Consider the following 26853-nt stretch of genomic DNA (forward strand, 5'->3'; position numbering starts at 1 on the left):
AGTTTTTTTCTACTTTTTCTCACATCATGACTCAGTTAATTTTGCTCCGATTTTTATTTCCATTTAATTGCTTTATTTTATTTAGATTTTGATACTTTGGTGACACAGGTAAATCTTGCAAATAAAACTAAACAGTCTCTACAATTCTCACCACCCGGCTAAAACTTGAAGAACGTGGATTAAATCAAGTGATCTACGTTGTTGTTTGGCAAACGTTATGCGTTGAAAGTTCCAAAGCCAAGGAATTGACTCAACTGCTCTTCTGGACACAGCGTTGTCAGCAAAGTCCTGGACACACATGTGAACACGGCAAAAGATTATCCATTCAGCCTTCGACTGTCGGGGCAAGTAATAAGTATTCCGATTTAAAGCTTTCGTGACTGCAGGGATTCATCTTCTTGGTTCTTTCGGTAAAGTCACGTAGAAGGGAAATAATAAAATAATAAAAAATAAAACATAATACAATAAAATTCTCACGACGTTTCGGCCACAACACAAGCAGCCGTCCTCAGGTGAAGACAGAGCTGTCTGAAAGACAGCGCTCCAATGAACACTGCTAAGCTTGGCAGCGTATTTTAAGCTGGGTGGGAGGAGAAGAGCGCCTTGACAAAGGAGTTTACATATCAACAGATGAATTTAGCATTGAATAAGCTGTGTTAATGTGAGAAAATTAGCAGGATGTTAAAGTCAGAAATTAGCATGTAACTGGGAGATTAGCATGATGTTAATGTGAGGAATTAGCATGTAACTGGTCACGGAAGTAGCTATGTTAAAGTCAGAGTTTACATATCAACAGAGGCATTTAGTATATTGACGCTGAAAAACTGCAACCACCCACTATCATACAATAAGCCGATGTGAAAGAACTAAATATACACTACATCAATATAATGAATGTACTCAATATATTTTCTCCAATTAGCTGAGCTATTAACATTAAGCAACTGGGTATACAATACACTATATAATGACTATCATATAGTGAACCGATAAAAAACTAAGATATGAACTACATCAATATAATCTCCAATAAGCTGAGCTACTAATAAGTCATTATACATTACACGTCAATGTCGCATAAATTATTATAATATACCTCCATCTAATCTTTTTTCTTATGTAGTAATTACTCAGGAGGCTTGACGACGGGATCGGAGGCACACTTATTTATTAACACAACTTGTATACAGTTAGCGAGTATACACAGGACCTAAGGGGTAACGTCCCCTTACTCGGCTAACAGGGAGACACAACATCTAAGCCCCGCTAACCTAAGCCCAAGTCCTCCACTAGGGAGCTAGGGGAGGCTACCTGTCCCAGCCCTGGTCAAGCTGGGATCCGACCCCCTGAGTTCCCAGACCTGCTCGTCAGTCTGGGCTCTCGGGGCCACGCCACCGGCTTGCCCTGGTCGGCCCTGATAAGGACAGCGAGCCAGGGGAGCTCCGGGGCCTATTCTAGCTGGTCTTCCGTCTTCGCTGGTTAAAGCTGATACCTCGACCTCGAGCCCTCCGGCTCACCCCCTCTTATAGTCCGCGGCCCCCCCGGGAGGGGCCCGTGGGGGATGCAGGTGCGGACGTCGGTGTGGCCACCTCCTATGTGTACGGCCCTAACCACGCCCCTTGTGTTTGTTTGCCATCCGCTCCCATACACAATTACACCTCTACATCACCCCCCCCCCGTACAGCTCGCAGCCGTCCCCGGCTGCAACAAAACCAGAATAAAGGTGCATGCCTCCCCAAAACCGTGTGTGCCTCGCGTAAATTTAACAAGAACGATAACAGTCATAACAACAACAACAGGAACAGGTAGAAGAAGAAAGAGAAAAAAATAACCCGGCGCACCCGCCCGAATAAATACCCCATTCCGCAAACCCAACATATATACACGCGCTCCGGATGCCCCTCCCCCACTGTCCGCAAGGGCCCCCCAACGGCCGACCTCACAATAGTCTGCGCGTTTTGGCGCGCGTTCTCGCGGCGGGCCCGTCACAAGGGCTCGACCCGGCACACTCAGTGGTGGTTGGTGACGGTCCGGGTGCAAGAGAGTCTGGCGTCGCTGCCGAGTGACCCCCGACCCCTCCGGGAGGGGTTGGCGGGCGTGGACCCGTCACTCCTGTTGCACCTGGAGATGGAACAGTTGATGTCATGTTAGGCGAGAGCAGCGACGTCGGGGAGTCGGCGGACCCCTCACACGTTTGGCCATGCGTGTGTGTGTGTGAACCACGGGCCGGCGCAATGAACGGTTTCAACCTTGAGGGGTGCACGTACCACCGACGCCTCCCCCATTTGACGCGAACACATTGCGGCCGTAAGACCTGTACGACCTCCACTGGCCCCCGCCACGGCCGTACCAACTTTGACGAGGTTGCCAGTGGCACCTGGGGACAGTGCAACCATGCCCTGTCCCCTGGTTTCCATTTGAACACATGTACCCGCCCCAGCCGAAGCCTCTCGTTCGCCTTCTGGCGGAGTTCAGAATTTTGCACGGCCGCTTCCCGCGCCTCAGACAATTTGCTGATGTTAAATTTAACGTGTTCGGACAAGGTAGACTTCGCCTGAGGCGCCGAGAGCTTCAGCTGGGTCGTCACAGGGGGGTTAGCCTCGCGGCCATACATTAAAAAGAAAGGGGAAAATCCGGTGGCCGCATGGGGAGCCATCCTGTAGGCCTGCAACACACCGGCTATGCGAAGGTCCCAATCTGTCTGGGATTCGGACACCTGTTGGGACAGCATAGACGTGATGGTCCGATGTAGCCGTTCCACCATCCCGTCAGTTTGAGGGTGATACGGGGAGGTCCGAATTTTCTCCGTACCCAAGAGGTCGCACACCTCGCGGAGGAGTTTTCCCGAAAAATTCTTACCCTGGTCAGTAAGCAGCCGTTCCGGAGCACCTTTGTCGAGGACATAGCCCTGGACAAAGGCCTCCGCGATGGCTGCTGCCGACTGGTTGGCCAGGGGCCAGGCCATAGGCCATCTCGTGAAGTATTCGACCCCTGTCAATAAATACCTATTCCCCCTGGGTGTAGCGGGAAATGGCCCGAGTATGTCTAGCGCAACGAGCTCGTTAACCCGGGAAACCTTTATGGACTGCAGCGGAGGGTTGGACCCCCTAGCTGGTGGCTTTCGCTGCGCGCATTGCGTGCACGACCCCAGGAGATCCCCCACGTCCTTTGCCATGCCCGGCCAGAAGAAATCGAGCTGGAGCGTGGCAAAGGTCTTGTGAACCCCCAAGTGCAGAAGCCGCTCATGAACAGCCCATACCACCTTACCCCTCAATGCTGCAGGCACCACGAGCTGCTGGCGGCGGGTTTTTCCATCCCAGTGCATTAAAAGACCCTGGAACAACCCCCATGAGTCAATGTTCGCCACCCCCTGCCCAACCCCCCCTGCGCGACGGCGCAGAGCGAGGAGGGAGGTGTCCTCCATTTGGAGGCGTCCCCATTCCGCGACCGACAACCCCAGCAACGAATCCCTCCCTTCTTGCTCGATAGGACCCGAAGCCAAAGGCGCATCGGCGGCGGCCACGAGGACCGAATCGGTGGTGACGTTCGGGGGCCTACAACGCCCCGAACCCAGGAGGCAAGCGCACTCCGAAGTGGGTGGCAACCGTGACAGGGCGTCAGCGTTCGTGTGGCGGACGCCCTTACGATATGTGGTGACAAAGTCGTAGTCCTGGAGAATCTCCAACCATCGAGACAACTGGCCCGATGGTTGTTGAACCCGCAGAGCGTACTGTAGGGCCGCATGATCTGTACGGACGGTGAAACGCCGACCGTACAGATATGGGCGGTACTGCTGAATGAAATAAACAATTGCCAATAATTCCCGACGGGTAACGCAGTACCGTTGTTCCGCTGGAGACAGTACCCGACTACCGTAAGCCACCACATGCTCTACGCCCCCAATGAGTTGGGACAGCACGCCCCCGATGCCCGTGTTACTTGCATCTGTATCGAGCAAGAAGGGTTGTGAGAAGTCGGGGTAATTCAACGGCGGAGCCCCCACCAGGGCATTCCGGAGGGCGTGAAAAGCAGCCTCCTCCTCCAGCCCCCAATGAAACCTGACTCCCTTGGACGTCAAGGCATGCAATGGTTTCGCGATCGTAGCGAAGTCAGCCACAAACCGTCGATAGTACGACGCGAACCCAATGAAACTCCTGACCTCTCCCACCGAGGTGGGAGTCGGCCAGGAGCTGACGCATTCCGTTTTGGCGGGATCAGTGGATATCCCCGAGCGCCCAACAATGTGACCCAAATACCGCACCGATTCGCGGAGCAAATGGCACTTCTGCGGTTTAAATTTTAAATTGGCAGCCCGCATTTTGAGAAAAACAGCACGCAGCCTCTGGAGGTGTTCCTCGAAGGATTTGCTAAAGACGATGACATCGTCCAAGTAAATTAAACACGAATCCCATTGCAAGCCTGCCAAGACCAGTTCCATTAACCGCTGAAAAGTTGCCGGCGCAGAATGTAAGCCCATCGGCAAGCGGTTAAATTGGAAGAGACCTTGCGGTGTCCGAAAAGCAGTTTTAGGTTTTGATTCGTCATCCAGAGGAAGCTGCCAGAATCCAGATAGTAAATCGAGGGTGGAAAAGAATCGCGCCCCCGCCAAGGCATCGAGCGACTCATCCATTCGAGGAAGCGGGTACGCATCTGCCACAGAAATTTTGTTCAATCGCCGAAAGTCGACACAAAACCGCAGTGAGCCGTCGTGTTTTTTCACCAAAACGATCGGTGCGCCCCACGGGCTGTTGGAAGGGGAAATGATATCGGCGGCTAGCATGTCATCAACAGCCGATTTGACATGATAGTTTTCGGCGGGACTGAGCCGAAAGGGATTTTGGCGGATTGGCGCGCTGTCACCCGTGTCAATATGGTGTCGCAGCAATTTAGTACAACCAATATCAAATTTGTGTTTACTAAAAACGTCGGCAAATTCTTTCAGGAGAACTCGCAGCTGCGCACGCTGCGTGTCGGACAGATCCACAGATCCCGCGCAAAGTGCATCCAGCCATCCGTCATCACAGTCCGAATGCGGTCGCGACGGAGGATCGGTGGTTACCTGACCCACGAGTGGTTCCTCATAGGGCGCCGGCGTTGCGTGTGCAAGCACGGTCCCTTGAGGAACCACGGCCGTTCGCGATCCTACATTAAGGACTGCAATGAAGGGGTCCCCATCCCCTTTCACCATGGTCTGAGCCGCTAGCAAATCGGGTCCATTGACCCCGGCCCGAGATGGTCCCAACAAGACCCCCCGATCCGCAACCCCTTTAGCAAACGGCCGACGCAACCTAAGAGGGACGAGCATCTGAGCCCCCGGGGGTACGCGCACAGTTTTTGTCACGAGCGCCTGCACGGTGGCAAACGCCCGACGCTCCGTGGTGGGGGAAGACAAAAATGTAACACGTCGGCCCGATGGGAGCTCGATGCACCCCTGGTCAATCAAGATACGGATGGGCATTTTGGCCAAGAAATCCGTCCCCAACAGGCACGGAACCGCGAGTGAGGAGGAAACCAAAACAGGCCCGGATAATTTAATGTCTCCAATGCAAATTTTGGCGCGGATTTGCCCAATAATGCCCAGCGAGCCCCCGTTAGCAGCATAGCATGGCACGTCAACAGGGAGCAAGGGACGACTTTGAACGGGAAGGATGTTATAAATCAAATCAGATATAATGGTCGCCGATGCCCCTGTGTCAATTAAAATCCGCACCTCTACCCCATCAATATGACCGACCACAACCGATGATCCCGCCGACGCAGCAACGACACGATGGGCGAGCTCCGACCACTGACCCGGTTGGAGCGCTCGCCGCATTTCAGAACAATCGCGTGCGATGGGCGGCGATTTTCGAACCCTGTTCAGTTGAGCGCGTGAGTGTGTGTCGGATGTGTGCATGGGCCAAACGTGTGAGGTGCCACGACTCGCCGTATTTCTCTGCTGGAGCTTGGGTGGAGACGGCGTGGCGTCCTGACGAGGTGTCGCTCCACGCTGACGGGGAGCCCGGCATCCTGACGCAACGTGGCCTTGCAGGCCACAGTTGTAGCAGCGTGTGAGCGCCCCAGATGGCCTGGGCTGCTCCTGGCGGCTCGGTCCATTCCGAGCCTGCGGTGCCGCCGATCTCCATTCCCCCCGCCGCTCCACCCCGCAGACCTCCTCTGATGGGAGGGCGGTGGCCGCCATGGCATGGCCGGCCACCCCCTTGGCAGCCTTACGACGCAGGGACCGCAAGCCCCCGTGGATGTGGCGCGCGACCAGCAGGGACGACATCTCTCCGTCGTCTTGAGCCAAGACGGCGATGTCCAGCTCATCGGCGAGTAGCAGCAGCTTTTCAGCCACCATGGCGTCCACTCCCTCCTCGTCCATCCGCGGGAAAGCTGCCTTTGCCAGGGCCAGGAGAGCCGTTCGGAAGGCCAGGGGCGATTCGTTGGCGCCCCGATGCCGATCGTGGAACAGCTGCCTGCAGTCCGAAGGCGGCCCATAGACGGCTGACAGCAGCTGCAGCGCCAGGTGCAGCGTGGCGCGCTTTTCCTTAGGCGCCGAGGTGAGGGTAGCCAGGGCGTCGTCGTCCAGCATCGCCGGCAGCGCGCATAGTGCCTCGGCGTCCGTCCAGTTCGCCATCTCTTGATGAGCGATGAACCGCCTTTTGAAGCCGCCCCAATCTCCAGCCGCTCCCACGAACTCCTTGAGAGGCGGCAGTCGCTGTTGTAAGGCGACGTCCGTGGCTGCGGATCTCGCTCCCTCGTTCCCAGCCGACGTTACAGTGTGGGCGGGCTGTGAGCATGGCATCGCCGGTCGCTCCGTTGTTGACGCGCTGGCCGGCGTTGATGATGTCACGGCTCGTGCTTGGCCCTCAGCAGTCACCTGACGCAGGCCGGCCCCGCCCTCTGCTCGCACTGTAGTGATGGCGGGAAATTTAACCGCGAGCCGCGTCGGGGTGGCGGGAAATGCCGGCGTGCGTCGGCTGCTGCCGTCTTCCCGCGCAGCCCCTCCAGCTCCCAGCCGCGTGATCTCCTCCAACACGGCGGCCGCGGCGTAGAGCAGCTCCGCCAGGCGGGAGTGAGCCAGCCGAAGTCCCTCGGCCGACGCATCCCCCCCCTCCTGTCGTAGCGGCGCGGGTGTACTCGGCCCCGGCTGCTCCGATCCGACCTCGGCCATCTCTGGTGGTGATTCGGCCGCGGTGTCCTCCCTCTCCGACTCCCTGGTACGTGTCGTCCCTCGTGTGTCCATCTTTGGACGTTTTACTTCTGACACCAGATGTAGTAATTACTCAGGAGGCTTGACGACGGGATCGGAGGCACACTTATTTATTAACACAACTTGTATACAGTTAGCGAGTATACACAGGACCTAAGGGGTAACGTCCCCTTACTCGGCTAACAGGGAGACACAACATCTAAGCCCCGCTAACCTAAGCCCAAGTCCACCACTAGGGAGCTAGGGGAGGCTACCTGTCCCAGCCCTGGTCAAGCTGGGATCCGACCCCCTGAGTTCCCAGACCTGCTCGTCAGTCTGGGCTCTCGGGGCCACGCCACCGGCTTGCCCTGGTCGGCCCTGCTAAGGACAGCGAGCCAGGGGAGCTCCGGGGCCTATTCTAGCTGGTCTTCCGTCTTCGCTGGTTAAAGCTGATACCTCGACCTCGAGCCCTCCGGCTCACCCCCTCTTATAGTCCGCGGCCCCCCCGGGAGGGGCCCGTGGGGGATGCAGGTGCGGACGTCGGTGTGGCCACCTCCTATGTGTACGGCCCTAACCACGCCCCTTGTGTTTGTTTGCCATCCGCTCCCATACACAATTACACCTCTACACTTACATCACACTATACCCCGTATTATAAACTGCCATAGACAGACCCCAACATTGAATTATACACTGCGTTACTATAGACTATAATAATATTAGACTTGTAATATTACACTATGTATTATTCTACCAACCCTACTGTATACCACACTGCTGTATATTCACTATGCAATTACGATACTATATATTACCTCGTGAATTATCTTAAACATTACACTGTTATACTATGTATTATACAATCTGCTATAAACCATTCCATTGACCGTCGCGTGAAATGCACTAAGAGGCAATGCCAGCGAATGGACTGCAGTCTGATAGTCACCGTAAAACAAAATCAATGAAGACCCGAAATGGTTTACCACGTCCTTCCAATGATTGCTGAGCCAGACTTCATCTTCTCGGTTGAAATTGTCTCTGTGTTTGTATATGTGGATTGCCTCGTGAACGAATCTCTCATGGTAGCCGGATGGCTTGCAGAGAACCTCCGTCTTGGAGAAGTCAATGTCATGTGAACCCACTGAATAATAACAGTGATCTGCCACGGCTGAGGTGTTCGTCCTACCGTGTTTCAGGTCTGCTTTATGTTCACGGATTCGGTCCGAGACATGTCGTTTGGTTTCTCCAATGTAACTGCTACCACAGAGGCAACTTAGTTTGTAGACGCCCGGGTACTGTATGTCTGGAACCACATATTTTACAGACGGGACCAGATCACGGGTTTTATGTACTGTGTTGAATCGGACCTGGATCTTGTGTTTATTCAGGATTTTGCAGATCTTTTTTGTGACCCCCGCAAATGTAGGGTAAGGTGATGGTTTTGAATGGCTCAAGAAGATCCTTCTTCATGGTTAGAGTGATGGTTACTCCACCTACATAATCCTGAAAGCTAGCAGGAAGTACCTGGCTTGCCTGGGGGAAATACATATTTCTAAATTTGTCTTCTCTCTTAAAAAACATAACATATACATACACAAACACTAAGCTTTGTGAATGCATTCCGTTTGTCTGTTCATTTGTCCGTCAACAAAATTATAAGAGGCTTGCAGAAGTCCTGAATCGAAAAGTAATAGAAAGTGGGGGGTAAATAGTTGATCTAAAAGATTTACAAAATTGTGTGATTTAATTAGTTTACATTTGACGGAGGGTAAAAACAATTATCGTGTTTTCGTTCAGGGGCTTAGTGTGTTGTATCTGTGTACTTTGTTGAAACGTAAACCCAACAATTTGTCAGTTAAAAGCGTTGCAAGGCGTGTGCAGACAGAGACAGAGAGACAGACAAATAAAACATTTCTTTCATAGGTAAGATTCTCATCATTATGATGATGATGACTACTACTACTACTACGGCATTATCATCTCCCTGGGCTTTACCATTCAGTTTTGCGGATCACATAGTACAACTTGGGCTGGCAGAATCCGTTAAACTCGGAGAACATGGCCATGCTGTATGCACCCATGTTGCGGAACAGCAGCCAGTCGCCCACGTGCATCTCCGGCAGTTGCGTGCGCTCCATAACGCAATCCTGCCCATCGCAAGTGGGGCCCCACAGTGACGACTCAAACACTGGCTCCTCCGGATCCACGTGCTGCGCAGCAGAGACAGAGAAAGGAAGACGCCCGCGGACAGCGCTGAGGCAGGGGTCGGTGGGGGTAGAGCTTTATCGAGCTGGGGGCCGTGCAGGGAGTCCGCCACTTCCTGGGCCACTAGAGCCAACCCGTCATCCCCAGATCGGCCTTCGCAGCTGCTGGACCTTCCCTGTGTAGGGTGTCCATAAGAATAATCATCCATTCCTCTTCTCTTTAATCCCTCTATCCAATGGCAGGTCTTTCGTCTGCGTTACATCAATTTTACACAGAGTTCCGCAGATCAACGCTGCAGCTCAAGGGAGGGAACGACACAGTCAATGATAAATGCCGACCGGAATGAGTGACGATACGGTCTGCTTTTGTCCGTCGTGCACTCTGAGGCAGTGACAAAGTTGAGCCCCCAGTGCATTTGCTGCAGACGATTTGCGGTTTCACCCCACGTCCTCTCCCTGGTTATACTGCGGCGGCGAGAAGTTAACTACCTCGCCTGGCATACAGGAGGGTGTGGGTTCGATTCCGACCCTGACGCCTGTATATTTTACCCTGGGTTCTTCGGCTTTTTCCTCCACATTTATAATTAACATTGGTTTACATTATTTGGCTGCTATACATTTCAACACTATACGCCACTTCACTGAGCTATCAATTGTGGCTAGGTGACTTCTGCAAAATAGCTATATAGCTCAGTGGGCCGTATCTGGTAAAAAATAAAATGGTTTGGAAATATTACACACCATCCGCTTCACAGTGCATGTGAAAGATCTCGTAACATCATTCGAAAAAGAGTAGACCATGTGTGGCGGCGTCACAGTCTTCCTAATTTTATATATTTGAAGGAAAAAAAACCTGCAAATGACTTAGTTGGGAAACACATAGTAACAATGTCAGTACTGTATCAATATTGTCCATCTCATTTGTTCTGCCTCTCTCGTGCTGTACGTACAGTACTGTTTTGTCATGTATGTATGTTGAACTTCTTTCGCTCCGTACATAGGTCAACCGTGATAACCGGAAGTGCGGGGGAAGGACAACAAACTAAACACAAAAAGCAGTTCGAAAGAAGTGAGTTTTTAATCTATATTTAAAAGTGCATAGCTCCAGTGGCTTCCTAATATCAGAAGAGCATTCCAGATGGCTGCAGAAGCACATCTGAAAGTGCATGATGCAGTGACCGTCTTTGTTCGATGGCTAGCCAAAGCCGCTGTGAAGATGACTGGAGTTTGCATGGTTTGTGCTCTTTGATAAGATCAGCATTATTGAATATAAACAATCAAAAAGCAATTTAGATATTCAGGTCCAGTTTATTGAGCCAATTCCTGGCCTTTGTGGAGGCAGTGTGTGTAACTTCTCCACTCCTTTGGAATTAACCTGTGGGGCAGTGGTTTAGGATATGGTTCGTGGTTGTCTAAAGAAATTGGTTTTCAATCCTGACGATTTCAAAGTGCATAGCTCCAGTGGCTTCTGAATAAAATCGTTTCTGCGAAGGTACCACGAATTTCGTTTGAACCAAGTGCAGCCGTTCGTGTTTGTGATGGACCCGATCTTGTCAGTGCGGTGCGTTACTTTTAGTGTCTCTGTGACCACCTCTTCGATGCCATTGATAACGAGGTTGAAGGAGCCAAATATTCCATCATTCATGTAGTACATGTACACGGGCTCCCCAACACCTGTGGGGCGAAAAAAAATCAAATAATTTTGCACGTTTAGCACTTGCGCTTTTCTCACAGCTCTCGGCCATCGCCAAGGCACCATGTCATTGAGGGAGTAAGTTTCATCGGGTAAGGGGCGACCGTTGCTTGATGGCTTTACCCAACCATGTAATTGTGCGAGTAACATTTAAATATGGCACATTTGGGGCCGAGGCCGTCGGCACACATCGGGCTATTCTTTATCCTTTAGCGATCTGTTTTTTTCATCTTGCATTTGTTTTTCTATGTATTGATATTTGCACGGCTGTCTTAATTGTTGGGCGCTACAAGCGTTATAGCGGCTTGCCTTTTGCCCGTCATCGTGCATTTTAATTCACTGAACATTGCTGTCTGTATGGCAGTGTCGACGTATTAAACCTCTGCTGTTTTGGAGGGGTTTCCTGTCATGGGAAATTATATCCACCAATGTTGCTTTGTTCAGATGCAAGTCTTTATATTCTAGAACACCGTCATACTGAATGTTCATATTTGTAGTTCATTTAAAATGGTCTGCTGTTTTATATACAACAAACCCTTGCCCATCGCGGAGGTTGCGTTCTTGAAAATTGCCACAATCGGCAAATCCGCGATCCGCAAAGGCAAATGGGAAAACAATTGGGGTTGTGGTTCACGGCTCGTAATGCTACCCTACATAGGGGATTGACAACACAAAAATAACGAGGGCCATTTTTTTCGAATTCGGTACAAAACTCAATATTTTAAGAGCCACAATGCATGTGAATACGTACATGTATAGAGTACTTACGTGCACGAACGAAGAGGCGGTCAGACACATGCACGAGCATTATGGGGACAGCGGAGCCGGCGAGAAACATGGCTCCCTATTGGCTGAAAGAGCGCACCGACGAATGAGCTCACTCGCCGTTGGTGGAGGGAGACGAATGATATCAGACGTACCTCCCCACGCGGAAGGTGAGAGAGATCGGAAGGTGTGCGCAGCAGCAAATGGGAGACGCGAAGAGGTGTTACAAGGGACAGGGAGGAGATATAAATGATTGGAAAGACAGAAACGGGAGGAAAAGAGTGGGAAAGAGAGAGGAGAGGGCTTGGGGCGCTTTAGATGGTGGAGGTTGAAGTGAACGCATGCTGCAGAAGATAATACAATTTTCTCGCGCCTTTTCAACTCAACTTACGTGTCGGAGTTTGTTACACGTACGTAATGTTACGAAGTGGTCCGTAAAGAGCTGCATGCGGCTCCGGGGCCACAGGTTGCCGACCCCCTGCCCTACATCAACCCAACCATTAAACAGGGAGTATTTGTAATGTAAAATGTGATTTCGATTTAGGGAAAAAAAATCGTGGGTAGCTGAACCTCACTGCCTCCTCACTGGATGCCAGGAACACCGCGTGACCTGGAACCCACTTGGGGGTTGCGTGGGAGATATGCCACCATGTGTATTCTTCTGCGGCAGCATCATCGCAAGCAGTACAGTTGGAGTACCTGTACAGGAATCTCGCGTTTAACCACGAATGGATAGGCCACGGGGATACGATAGGAAAACTACCCTCAATAAATTTGGCGTGAATGGTTAAACCCGCGATGGGTGAGGTTTTTGTTTAGATATGTCCTCATTATGGTCCATGGGTCAGAGTAAAAGTAATAAAGAAGTAAAAATTGGTACCACCTATTCGTACCGTTTTTTTAAATGGACAAAAGAGTAAATTAGTTAATAATCCCACTAATTTCAAACGGTTATCACATAATTAACTGTTATTGGCCCCATAAATGAATTGAAACCGCTAAAGCTACGCTACCTCGGGTAGTACCAACAAGTGAAACATCTGGTTTGGGGTCATGGACTCAATTAAAATGAGCAGCATGGATTATGGGAGGTTTTTGCTGGATCCTTGCCATTCTCTGCCAATGAGGACGTGCAACTACAGATGTCAGGTTAACCTGCACCTTTGGCCAGCGGTTTTTCGAGTGTCTTCTTGGCGATGACGTTGGTGGCCAGGGTGAACGCCGACATGACGTAGTAGCGGCCGGGTTCACTGATGATGTTCACGCCGCAGCCCGCGGGGAAATGTGTGTCCAGTGCCAAGTTCACGATGGCCACGATCTGCGAGCAAGCGTGGAGAGACGTATCAATGGCACCGTTTTTTGCCGGTATCAAAATTAAAAAAAGAACACGCTTTACGCCGTTCCGAGCTATTAATGCTTCAATATTTTCATTGCCTTTGTGGCGTTCGCCTTTTTGGCATTGTTCTCTGGTCTAACACTTCACTATTTGACTATTTACTATTTTTTTATTTTACTAGGTAAGGTATGCTGAGCTATAGAGCCCTTTTTCAGAAGCAACCTGGCAACAAATGATAGCCTAATTAAGTGGCTTACTGTGTTTACATTTATAGTAGCCAAATCCTCGAAACGCATGCTGATTATAAATATGGAGTAAAAAACTGGAGGACCTGAACACTGGTGAGACAAGGCCATAAAGGAGGCCGTTGCTGGTGTCGGCCAATCAGTTTCAAAGACAATACATATGTTATCAGAGCATGTTGGCTTGCATGTTCACCACAAGTACATGTGGTTCATGCAGACTTGATTCCTTGCAAAAGGTTTCTATTTGGTGTTTGAACATCTTAACGCCTCCTGTATTATTACTGGAAAGAGTTAAGCCTTTATTTTTTTTTTATTGAGATGGTATAATTATGTCTATTCAATGTGGAGATACATACCCTGGTCTTAGTGTGTCTTTAAGGCATTTAGATAATAATAAAACTGCCACCAACTTCACCTGGTTCTGTAATTACACAAAACTCATAAATTCACAAGAGGAAATACTTTGGGAAATAACGTGGAATATTCTGTTTTACTGAATCTGTGTGTACCGCTGGGTCTACATGTGTCTTTTAACTGCTCGCAAAAGGTATTGCTTTGAAAATCCGAAAATATCAGTCACAGTGTAAGGCCTCCACACGACGAACTGACCTCATCAAAGTTATTCCTGACATGTTCATTGTAACCAGGAAAGCCTCCTCCAATGTCCAAAAGGGTTAGTTTCACTCCCAGTTCAGCCTGAAAATGGACACTTCGCTTTAGGTTTAAAAGCAGACCACATCTCTAGGCAAATAAGTGATGTCAGGTCAAGAGGTTATAATGACCAATGCAGGTGAGGCCACCACACAGAGCTGTGCGATTATGGTCACAAGGAGGATTTAATTATACCCATGGTGCAGAGCCATCTCAACACCGAGCGACGCTCTGTGTAGATGGAGGGAAGAGGGGCCCAGGAGATAGAAGCAACAGAGGTATACATTTATTTTACAATTTATATTTTTTATGTTTTTTTTCCCCTTTTTATTCCCGCTGCACGATCAGCATCATGCAACGAGACAAATAAACAAAATATAAAAACAATCTTGCCGTGTATCTGTGGCCCATCTGAGATTTTCACAATAAAAAAAATCCTTCAAGTGGTCTTGTTACATTTACACAATAGGGAGTGCACCAAAAATTGGTGTTTGTTGCACGACAAATAGAGATGTTTTACTTGTCAACTGGAATTGTGTCTAATTAAGTCAAGAAAGCACTTTCTTTCAACAGGATAGGCTTTTTGTGCAGCCATTGCCGAGGCCTTTGCCTTGCTGCACTTTGAGAACCCAGTTTAATCACGGGCAGATGACACCCAGATTCTAACCGAATGTCTCAGATACGGACACAATAATCTCTCCTGTGTCACTCGGCCACCTCCACTTACAGCGATGTTGAAAACCCTTCGGGCATCAGCAATGGATCGCGCAAAGGTTTCTGGCTCATTGCAGATGCTTCCAACATGGAAACTGCGTAGAAGCAAAAAGGCAAAATTACTTGAATAAAACATTGAGCGATCATCAACACATTGAAGAGGTTATAACTTTAAGAGGCAATTGCTAAGTCTGGTTAATGAAATGTTTATGCAGATGTTGTGATGTCACTGGTGCCGTCCCGGGAAGGTCGTGGCTTGCGATGTTCCTACGTCGCGGACAGCACTGGGTGAGTTGCTGTGTGATGCCGGCTTTACTTTAGCAACGGCGTGTGATGCACCGTCATCGCGTACACTCCGTAGATGGGTGTAGTACCAGCCCTAGTGGTGCTTGGTGAGCACTGGATAGCGCGGGCACCATGCATAGCGTGTTGTACAGGCTCCCACAAGGGAGAGCGGGAGAGTGTCAGCCCAGGGACAGGGTTGCCCCGGGCCATGGCACTCTAGTTAACCCCGTAGACACGTGATTCGGAGTGTCCACAGAGAGGGACCCAGGTGGGGGGGCTAGGGGGTAACCACGTGTCCGAGGAGAGCTCTCGAGAGGGATCGAGAGGGAGCTAGAATGTTCGAGAAGGCGGGCGGGGCCTGGGCGGAGCCAGCCCCGACCCGGGAGAATATAAGGTGGGTCCCGTGAGGGACCGAGGTCACTTCAGTCTACAAGCTGGAAGCTCTACGTCCTACAAGGCATCAACACGTGGCCGGGACCCAAGTAAGGGTCCGACCCTTCGTAGCTGTAACTCCTCCGTATAGTGTAGCTAGCTGGGTGGTCACCACCCTAGGCTGTATCTGGTAAAGGGGCAGTTACCCTTTTGTATTTACGTATTATAATACATGTGTTGCCTCTAAAGAATAACGTCTGCGACTCAGTTGGACTCACTACACATCTTATAGTGACTCGTGGCTATTAAAAAAATATCATGAATAAAACGAGTTGGTCTGTGGCCGCACCTGTGCATATTTTTGCGGCCTGTTGCATGTATTTGATCCTCCGCTTTATTTTACTTAACCTAAGTGTTTTTATTTTGCTTAATGGTCATAGTTGAAACACTCATTCCCCCTCTGTACGCATAATACTGTAGCTTTTTTTAAGTCGCTGTAATTTTATTAGCGATCCACGGGTTTGCAGATTTTGGGACTTTTAATTGGACATGGCTTGTTTGAATGACCTCTTCAGGCCCCGCTCCTTCCTCTATAGGCCCAACTCCCTCCTATTTAGACCACCACCCACTTTCTCCCATGGCCCACCTCCTTCCTGTTTAGGACCCGCCACTTCCTGTTTAGGTCCCACCCCCTACCTTTAGACCCTTCTCCCTTCTCTTTAGTCCCCATCCCTTCCTGCGTAGGTTCCGTCCCTTTCCTTTTTAGGCCCCGTCCACTTGTTTAGACCACACACCCTCTTCTGTTTAGGAAGCTCCTCTCTTAGGTTCCACCCTTTCCTGTATAGGCCCAACCCCCTCCTCTTTATTGACACCTGCTTGCTAGGCACCCACCCTCTTACTCTTTAAGCCCTTCTGTGTGGGCCTGATCCCCCCCTCCCACACACAGAGTTAGGCTGGTTTGGGCAGTGCTGTGGAAGAATAGGGTGGGGGTGTGGAAGGGTAGGGTGGAGAGTGTGCCCCCACAGAGGTTGTAGTGGTGGGCAGGAACAATAGGGGAAGGAGTGGGACCACTTCACGATAACCAAAATCACTCTGACAACAATACATCTGTGTGAGCGTATATGGTATCTCACCAAACTTTATCGGTATATTATGTTTTTCACTTAACGCGGCACTTTTCATGAACGCATCGACCATGTTAAACGACGACTTACTGTATAAGATCCACCCTTCCCTTATCTTGAACGCACTGGATACGATGAAAACACCACCATGGCAACAGATGGAGATGGCAAGTGGTTCAGCCGATACAAAATCTCTCTCCGTTATAACCGACGACGCGAAACACTCCGTAATTTTGCGCTCACCTGACTCCCACGACAAGTAGACCTAGGCCAAATGCCGTCTCCAGCAGCTGACGGCTCGACTCGAGGCTGACTCCGAACTTATTGCTCATCTTGTGCACAGACCTCGAGTCGTTGGTGACGATTCTTAACACGAGCCTGAAGGGATCAGAAGATGCGTGATTTGGGTGGGGAAGCAGCAGCATGAAGTGGGTAACGATGCTTCGAGATATTGAGCGATCCCCGTCAACCACCATTCCGCGTCGTGACTCCGTAGCTGTAAGGCCCCAGCAGAGCCTCGCATCACTGGGCAGGCCTAAGGACGACACCCAGTAGTGGAGGTCTAGAGGTCGAGGTCAGGAGGGAGTCACACGGTAGACGACTAAGCAAGCTCAAGCATTGGGTGGGGGCGGGTGGAAAGTTATGAACACAAAACGTTAATGAATAAAAGTGAATAATAAAAGGAAAAGAAAAAACAGGAAAAACATAGGGTTAGCTGGCACAGCCTAGACCCCAGCAGGCAAAAAGTAATGCAGTGAAAAACAGGCACGACCTTCCACGTAGGGTGGCTGGCTCCGTGCTCACACAAGGCATTGGGGGAGCCCTGATCTAGCGAGCTGCGATCCCAACTCAGTCTTAAGTTAGTTTGATCCTAATCAGAAAATCCATCGGTCCATCCATCGTTTTATCAACGAAGTCAGTATCAGAATCTTTATTTCAACTGGAGGAATCCGATGAGCTATGAAGCTCTTTTTCACAGATGTCCAGTATAGAAGTGCAAAATATAGGAAAAGGTGAATTGTGTCCATACTCAAAGTCAAAGTCACAACGTTGGTTCAGGTACAAATAAGCAAACACGGATAGGACAATGAATCTCAGCAAAAGGCCTAGTTGCAGAGCTTGCGTATCCGTCAATCCAATGCGTCTGTCTACAAGGTGAAAAAGTAGCAAAGTTTGTTCACAAAGTCGATTTTGCCCATCCGTTCGCGTTTGTCTTCAACCTGGCGTTGGGGTTAATGCGGGCGACCTTGTGCAGCTCAGCATCGCTGTCGAACGTCATGAGGTCGACGCCGTAATTGGCCGCGTAGCGCAAGTGCGACGCTTGCTTGCAAGGGTTTGCATAGATGATGCGGTCAGCGCTCACGCCGAGGCTCTGCACCAGCGCTATCTCCTCCTGCACGCGCGAACAACCATGAACGAGCAACCATTATCAACACGCGAACAACCATTGTTCGCGTGTCGCTAATGTCGCGAACCATTAAATGCACGTTAAATGAGTCATCGTCATGTTTCAAAAAATCTGCCGGAATTAATATACTATTGCAATTTTAACTCGTATACTTTGTTTTAAAATGCATTTATTTTCAGTGATTTGCACACCTTTCCTGTATTTTGCACTCATATCGATTTTTGTATTTTTTGTTGAAGCTTTCTGACCCACCCCCTACTGGACATCCGTGAAAAAGAGCTTCATAGCTCATTGCATTTCTCCAATATGAATAAAGATTCTGATTCTGAAACAAACATCATGATTATCATCATCAATGAATAGCAATGTTTACAATCGTCATTAGTTAATTATGATAATAAGGTTCATCATTAATACAAAAAATTATATGGTATGAGTAAATGTTATGAAATGTATGGTTATAATTTCATGACAAGTTTATTCAGTGATTTTCTTTGCTATATGTGTACGGACAGTCCTCGGACCTACGCCAGGTTACGTTACTGGAAAAGGTGCCGTAAGTCGAAGCGATGCAATAGGGGGTTACGTTCCTGACCAAGGGTTGAATGTTCAACTTTTTATGGATAGGAATACAAATGGTTTTAAAATCAACTAACAATCATATTTAAAGTACAATAATAGCGTTTCCCAAGCTCCTACCTTTTTTAAGAATTACTTTTTTTTACTGAGGACCGCATGTGTATGTACTAACACTGACCACACACACACACACCATACCTTGCTAGCGCAGTCAAAGCCGACGCCCAGCGTGGCGAGGGTGTGTACGATGGTCTGAGTGTTGTTGCACTTGACAGCGTAGAAGGGCCGCACACGTGGCAGGGCGCTAAGCCAGCGCAGGTGCTTCCTCACGATGTCCCCCAGGTCCACCACGTAGAAGGCATCCTTCTCGGCCTGGCAGGTGTGCACAAAGACACAGATCCCTCGTATAGCCTTAGCAGAATGTTGGGGCGAGTGCTGTTAGTGGGCACCTATGCAGGCCAGCACGGCACACGAGGGGGTGGATGGCCGACGCCACACCCAGCCGCCTTTGTCTCCCCAATGCTGATTGTTACACACCATACTAGGTACTCATTTTAATGCTGAGTCCATCTAGGGGTGGCCCAGGACTGATCATGAGCGGGAATGAAACAGGCATGCACACACACACAAGTCCAAATGGTTCGCTGCTTGTTGCAGAGGATCATGGTTCGAATCCAGCAGTGTGTTTATTAACCGTAAAATTACTATGCTGCCGTCAGTTTCACAGTCGATGTTAAACATCCCGTGATGTCATTTGTAAGAGAAGGCCTTTGTGTGCCAACGTGAAACCCTTTTTTTCAGGTTGCATTTTTTACATGGGTGATGTACTCCACAGTCGGGGGATGATAGCTATATGCACATGGCCTGCGATCCAGCACTGTGGAAGCGAGGGTTAGTGGATCGCACACATTTTACCCTGGCTTAACCAGGTGAAGGGGATACAGCAAAGTGCAGACTAATATAATGTGTCTCTTCTCGATGGCTTAGAGTGCTGCTCCCTCGCATGTATGAGCTTTCGCCAGGCATTCCGATTTCCTCTTACATGTGTAGTGTTCTAATTCACAGACACTAGTAGGAGGTACTCTCTCTTTTATTCCGGCCTTCACAGCCTTCGGGGATAACTACATACCGGGTCGCGACAGCCAACATGCTGCCAGATCCACAGCTTGAAGAGGGCAAATATCACGAAGACGACGGCACAACGAGTTCCATTCCAGATCGCAGCAGCCCCGACTGTGAGTCACAGCTCGCCTTTTATCCTGCCCAGTGTGGCCAGGCTCCACCCTCGGTCCCACAACCCTCTGGATCCCCCAGAGGGCTCCGTGCCTTGCCCACAGGTCCAACTGGTAGAACGGGCTGTTACCCCTAATTCCATTGTCTACCAATCTCCAAGCAGCACGCGCTACAGTGACATTGGGGATGTTACTGTATGGTGCCGGCCCGGGAGGGCCGTGGCGTGCGATGTATTGTCATCGCGTACACCCCGTGGTGGGTGTAGTACCAGCCCTAGCGGGGCTTGGTGAGCGCTGGGATAGCGCGGGCCTCTACACATAGCGTGTAGTGCGGGCTCCGACAAGGGGGGGCGGGAGAGTGTCAGCCAAGGGACAGGGTTGCCCCGGTCCATGGCACTCTGGTTGATCCCGTAGACACGTGATCTGGAGTGTCCACAGAGATGGCCCCAGGTGGGGGGGGGGGGGCTAGGGGGTGACCACGTGTCCAGGGAGAGCTCTCGAGAGGGATCGAGAGGGAGCTGGAACGCTCGCGAAGGTGGGCGGGGCCGAGGGCGGGGCCGGGAGGAACATAAGGTGGGTCCCTGAGAGGGACCGGGGTCGCTTCGTTCTACAAGCTGAAAGCTCTACGTCCTACGTCTGAAGAGGCATCAACACGTGGCCTGGGACCCGAGTGAGGGTCCGACCCTTTGTAGCTGTAACCCCTATGTAACGTGTAGTTAGCTGGGTGGTCACCACCCCAGGCTATATTTGTATATACGTGTTACAATAAATGTGTTGCCTCTGAAAAATAACGTCTGCGACTCAGTTGGACTCACTACACATGTATAATTGCTTATGATTTGGATGGAAATATGTTTACGTATAAAGGACTGCAGAGCTTGGGCAATCGCTGGTAGTGCTAGCTCACCGCCTGGCTGCCGCCTTCTGGCTTGATCTGTGGTTCCTCACCAATCGTAAGATGCAATTTGCATGCATAACAAGGCGTTATAAAACCAAACATGATTATTATTATTATGACTTGCCGCTGAGAGCACAATTAGAATAACATGAGGGGTGGGGGGGTGAATATTAAAATAAAGTTTGAAATGAAATGTGAGTGTAAAACATGACTTTTCCTCTAACATCCCCTACTATCGGCTCGCAGGGGAAGCCGTGTTCTTACCATGGCCTCACCCTCACTAATGGATCTCACCACCTCTACCAGGTCAGTTTCATCGTCCAGCACCTGCAGGATTCTGGCCTCTCCTGTGGGCACGAGAGTGGCATCAGTGGTAAATTGTCACTTTATGTTTCATAATTTTAAAATGTGAGGAAGCAAATAGAAAAAAAATCTGAAATACAAAAAAGAATAATTTTATCAGCAACAGCATGATAAAGGCATAATTATCTTCAAAACATGTCAGTATCAGCATGATCAAATTGCACCATTATGCAAAGCATCGTCATAATTGGTTTTTTACCCTTTTATCTGGCAACAAAACTGACACCTTTTTACGAGGAGTCATGTTTGCATAAGGGTGAAAAAACAATTATCATATTTTTTTTTACTGGCAAATGAGGTACCAATGGCATCGTCATATTAGTGTCGAAACGGGCGAGAACGATCATGCCATGGTGTTATGTATCACTGTCGATAAATATGCGGCTCTGCAGCTGCAGCTTTCCCGTAGGCTCTGATGAGACGTCACCCTATTTCCACCCCCCCCCCCATTTTCCACAAAGCACCCCCTTTTTACCAACCCGTTAAGGGACGCACTGCCTCGACCTCCCTCTTCACCCACCCAAGCATCACCTCTAGCGTCCATACCACGAGGAAGCCAGCTCAGCCACCCACCCTCACCGGGTTTGTCCTCTCCGACCCCCCCCCCCCCCACTTCTGAGGCTCCTTTGCGGGGAAGTTGTAAAGAATATGGTCCAAATTGTGGTCTTCCTGAAGTTACGGAGTTTCAAACCGTTGCGTTTCGTGAAGGCGATTGACCGCATGTCACAAGGCAGGTCGTTTGCGATGAAGAATGGAGCGCTCGGAAAGCACGTCTCGCCTGAATTCCATTTAAATTGATTCTTGTATTCGATTCAAATACACCGGGCCCTGCCATGATAATGTGGAAATTCAACATTGTTATGACACAGCGTCTGCATTGTGGCCACTTTGCCGTATTTCCATTACTGTTCGCATCCAGGGCGGCAGGGTGGCAATGTAGTGGCATGTCTTTCTCACTGGTCGCGTGGGTTTTTCTCTGGGTCCCCTGGTCCTTCCCTTTACATTTACAACATGCGTTTAGAGTACGTGGCTGTTATTCATTTCCACGTGAGACGCCACATTTGTGGCCAGATCGTTTCTGAAAAATAACTAGCTCAGTGGGCCTTACCTGGTAAAATAAAAAAGTTTAAATAGTTTAAAATAAAAGTTCCTGGGTTCGATTCCCGACTTAGACGCCATGCTGTGTGAACCTTTGCACGTTTTTTTCCCTGTATATGAGGGTATTGGCCAAAACATCCCAATGCTGAAAAGTACCTGCACGTTTTTCAATTGGCAGCTACCTCAAGTGGGGTGTTTCCTGTATAACCATGCGTAACAATGGTGGTGATAATGATGATATTCCAGACTGACTAACAGGTGGGTAAAGCATCACAACCGACTTGGCCTGGACTCCTCCTGTCGACACTGGGCAATCGAACAAATTATTTCTTGCACAGGAATAATACATAACGAAACTATCAATATGGGGCCGTCCATAAATGACGTCACGCACCTAGGGGGGGGGGTCAGACATTTGTGACGATGTATGACGAGGGGGGGGGGTTGAGAAATGTGACGTCACGTAAAAATGCGCAACTTTAAATAAATATAGACAACACGTTCTACTTAATTAATTCGACTTTTTAATACATGTTTTCTCCTACAACATCAGAGTGCAGCGCCACACTAAAATGGCAATAGTTTAAAGCGATTTGAGCATGTAACATTTTGGGGGGGGGGGACAGAGCTTTGTGACGTCATATTTGAGGGGGGTCTGACTTTTTGTGACGCCGTGTGACTGACGGGGGGGGGGGTAAAAAATCGTCCAAAATCGCGTGACGTCATTTATGGACGGCCCCTATGATTTAGTAAAAACGAATACGCTTTACCCTTTCCAGCAATAATGGAGGTGTTAAGATGCTGCCTTTGTGCTGTTCGCTTTTTGGCGTTCTCTGGTCCAACACTTGTGAAACCAGTCCCCCAGAGGAGGCCGTCTCTGGTGAAGGCCAATCCGTTTCAAAGAGAATGCGTACATTATCAAAGCATGTTTGTTTGCATGTTTTACCACAAGCATGTGTAGTTAAAGCAGATTTGATGCCTTGCAATAGGTGTCTATTTGGTGTTTTACCATCTTCACACCTCCAGTATTATTGCTGGAAAGGGTAAATCCTATTCTTTTTTCGTTATCTTGATATGAGCAAAGTATCCAGAAGATTCGTTATTTGGTGATGCTGCTGCTGCGTCGACCAGTAGTACCCAAGCACAAACAGCAAAAGAAAAACGAAGCACATTCGTTGAAATATTGGCAGATATGTTAAATTTAGCTTCTGCTGCTTCTTACGTATTTAATTCTTATATTATGTTTTAATATTCTTTGGTTCTTTCGGTAATTTGAAACACTGCCAATACGCTCACCAACTTAAAAACCAGGCTACAGTCTACATTATAGACTGCCAGTACACTGACCGCGGTTAAGAACCAGGCTACAGTCAACATTATAGACTGCCAGTACGCTCACCGAGGTTAAGAACCAGGCTACAGTCTACATTATAGACTACCAGTACACTCACCAAATTTAATAACCATTGCTACAGTCTACATTATAGACTGCCAGTACAATCCGATTAAGAACCAGGCTACAGTCTACATTGTCTTTTTTAAATTTGTTGTTATTTTTATTCACTTTATTTTTGGATTATTTTTCTATCTTCGTTACTTTACCGAAAAAACAAAAGAATATGAATTCCTGCAGTCACTAAAGTTTTAAGCAAAAATGTATGTTTTAATAGTTAATATATTTGACGTATTTCTTATCATGTAACGATAACGGCAATAAAATAACACGAATAACAAAAAACCTGCATGTATCACCGCGCGTTATTGACGAATTACAAGCTAGTGTCAACGACATGGAGTTGGACTTGTGTGTTGTCGAATTGATTGTCTGTTGTGTGCTTGAATGACTGCGGTACCTGTAACAGCAGAACCGGAGGCTTCGTTAGCAGCCATCGTGGAATTCCTTCTACCAGCAACAGTCACAGAAGTAGACCCATGTTCCTGGTGACACTGTGGGTTATAAGCCGACAAATAAAATCCGATTATTTAACCCCCTGCTAAATTAGCCCCCTCATAAATATTGTAGTCTGTCATGTAAGTTGGCGTGTGTGTTGCAGTGTGTCGCGTACCATCGTGCAGTGCCCCTGGGCAGCTTTGGAACGCCCTTGGCGTAGGTTTATTTGTCGACGCAGCGCGACGCTCCGTATCGCCTCTTCCAGGGAGCCGAGTTCCACCAGCAGGGAGGGGGGGTCACCCCGTAACGAGCGCGGAACTGAGTCTCGCGCCGTGCGTCTCCAGCACCGCGCTCGCTGCCTCTGCCATCTCCGGGTGGGCCGACAACCCCAGATGCTCGGCTGCCTCAGCCACTGCTCTCAGAGTTCGCTCGACGGAAGAGATCTCGTGTAGTGTCCGTGACATTCAAGATGGGCTCCTGCTCGAGAAAGGTTTTGCCCTGGCTGGTGTCTGTGTAGCAGGGGCGGTTTCTTCATTAGGGCGATTGGGCGACGCACCACCAATGTCATTCAACCACAGAGTCACGCTAGCCGTCACTGTCAGCCTCTGGGTATAGTCCAGGGGTCGACAACCAAAATAACAAGAAGAGCCATTTCTTTCCAATTCGGTACAAAATTCAGTATTTCAAGAGCCGCAATGCATCTGAGTACATACTGTACATACGTACATATTGTCAAGAAGCAGCCCGTAAAGAGCCGCATGCGGCTCCGGAGCCGTAGGTTGCCGACCCCTGGTATAGTCCAATCAGCGTCATGCTACGTTCTGTGGAGTACCGCCTCTTTTTGGGCGATTTTCCTCCAGCTGAGAATCGCCCGGAGTGGTCCCATAGACTTACATTCAAAGATGTTTTTTTTCGAACGGGGGCGCTGCAATGCATTCTCTATGGCTTCTGGGAGGGCTCGCCCTAACGTGCTTACGTCATCATACGTGCTTACGTCATCATACGTAAGCACGTTTCATCCAACAATATAATTTGTCGCCACCTAGTGGAATCTTTAATAAAATAAACTTGAGTGGTTTGTTTTAATAGTGAGTATAGAAACAAACAAGATGTATTGTAAGAGTCACTTTATTTTTCATTAATATTAAAGAAGTGAAGTTGCCTTTACATGCTTAAGCTGTTAATTTATCCATTGCATGGGTGGATCTTATCCATCCAGACATTTGCCCCCCCTGAGAGATTTTGCAGGAGCCGCCACTGCTGTGTAGTGTTGTAAATAACAGATGAATAAACTCCTTTAAGGCACACACAGGTTTATTGTCTTTCTTTCGACACGGTCCCTACACACAGAGGGATATACAGTTCCCTCACCCGTAGCCTAAGGAGGTACAGCCTCCGTACGTGGCGGGACCTATAGACGGGTCTGGCTGCTAGCCCAGGGAGGTACAGCCTCCGAACTGGCGGGAACCACACAGTCTACCCGTACCCTAGCGTCCTCCGGCTGGGACCTAGGGGAGGCTAGCTTGATCCACCGCTGGTTTGGTGGGTCCCCTGACCACTGGTCGCGCAGAGCCTTAGCTCTTAGAAGAGCTGGAAGGCTGGGGAGCCAGGGTCCTGCCTGCCAGGACCTATTCTCCCCTGACCACTGGAACACGGAGCCTCAGCTCTTAGAAGAGCTAGACGGCTTGGTCCTGGGTCCTATCTTCTTCAGCCCGGGCTTCGATCTTCGTGTGAGGAGAACTGAGCCAGAGCTCTCAGCGCTCTGGCTTTTATACCGGTTTGTGGCTGGGCTTGTCCAATCCCACGCCACTTTGTGGACCCCTCTGATTGGGCCTTCCCAATCTGTTGTTTGGATCCTCTTTCCCCTTAGCTGACCCTTGGCCGTTTGTCTGGCGGGAATCTGTCAATTCGATCCGCTCTAACCTCTCACTGACCCCTACCGCTCAAAATGGCGGCCGCCTGCGTGGACTGCATCTCCCGCGCATCCCGTGGATGGGACGTAGCAGCGGCAGAGTCTTCTCCTCGTGGCCCCGATCCTCCGACTCGTTTGGCCAGCTCGTCCAGGCCCATATCTGCCACGAGTACTGCCACGGCAGACAGCAGATCGGCCAACCGCTGGCCACGCGCTCGCCTGTCTCTCCCCGCAGCCGGCGGAGTGGTGAGGTCGCGTTCCTGGCGCTGCTCTGCAGGCCTAAATCCCTCGTGGTCCATCTCCAGACCCGCCTCTCCCGGGGCCGTCTGGGGGATCGCCCCCTCCTCATCTTCCTCCTCCGAAGATGTTTTGGTAGGTTGTCTTCATCTCGTATACATTTGAAGCCTATGCCAATCCTAGCAGTAAGTATTTTCACTTCTGGCACCAGATGTAGTGTGTATCTGACGAGGCACACACTGAAGTCTGGAGGCACCTCGTTTTATTAACACTTTAACAGGCTTACAAGTTAACCATACTCGAGGCTATTCTAGACCCCATAAAGGGAGAGGGGGTTCCTGTCTCACTGAGTCCCTCCGACCGACGTTCTCCGGCTCCCCCCCAGCGCGACCACCAACGGACAGCTCTTCCGCTAAACAACCATGATCGCTCCCCCTCCGTCCCTCATATCATCCTCGAGCGTGGCCTCGCTCCGTCTCTCGCCACGTCCCTTCTTCGGTCTCTCGTGAGGGAACCGGAGCCAGCGTCACATGGCCCCCGTTTCCAGGCCTCCTTCACCACTGTGTCAGCACGTCCTCTCTCTCCGACGAAACCCCGCTTTGCAGGGCCCGCTTCTCCGACGCGTCCCAGTCGGCCCCCATCGAGAGGTAAGTGCGCATTCACTTACCCGTT

The 26853-nt window shown here is 49.8% G+C and overlaps 1 protein-coding gene across 1 annotated transcript; it reads right to left on the reverse strand.

Moving 5' to 3' along the window:
* Positions 1–24961, reverse strand: LOC144945311 (ornithine decarboxylase-like). The gene is made up of 12 exons (XM_078873737.1): positions 24208–24961; positions 23995–24088; positions 20945–21027; positions 18749–18922; positions 17784–17956; positions 16807–16941; positions 14796–14877; positions 14027–14113; positions 12992–13154; positions 10949–11052; positions 9170–9384; positions 1–288 (listed from the first exon to the last, which is right to left on the reverse strand). Exons 1-12 carry the CDS (start codon positions 24208–24210, stop codon positions 216–218), a joined length of 1386 nt encoding a protein of 461 aa, XP_078729863.1. The 5' UTR covers positions 24211–24961; the 3' UTR covers positions 1–215.
* Positions 24962–26853: the final 1892 nt, after the last annotated feature.

The sequence above is a fragment of the Lampetra fluviatilis genome, chromosome 2 (assembly GCF_964198595.1).
Source record: "Lampetra fluviatilis chromosome 2, kcLamFluv1.1, whole genome shotgun sequence".
Classification (NCBI taxonomy): domain Eukaryota; kingdom Metazoa; phylum Chordata; class Hyperoartia; order Petromyzontiformes; family Petromyzontidae; genus Lampetra; species Lampetra fluviatilis.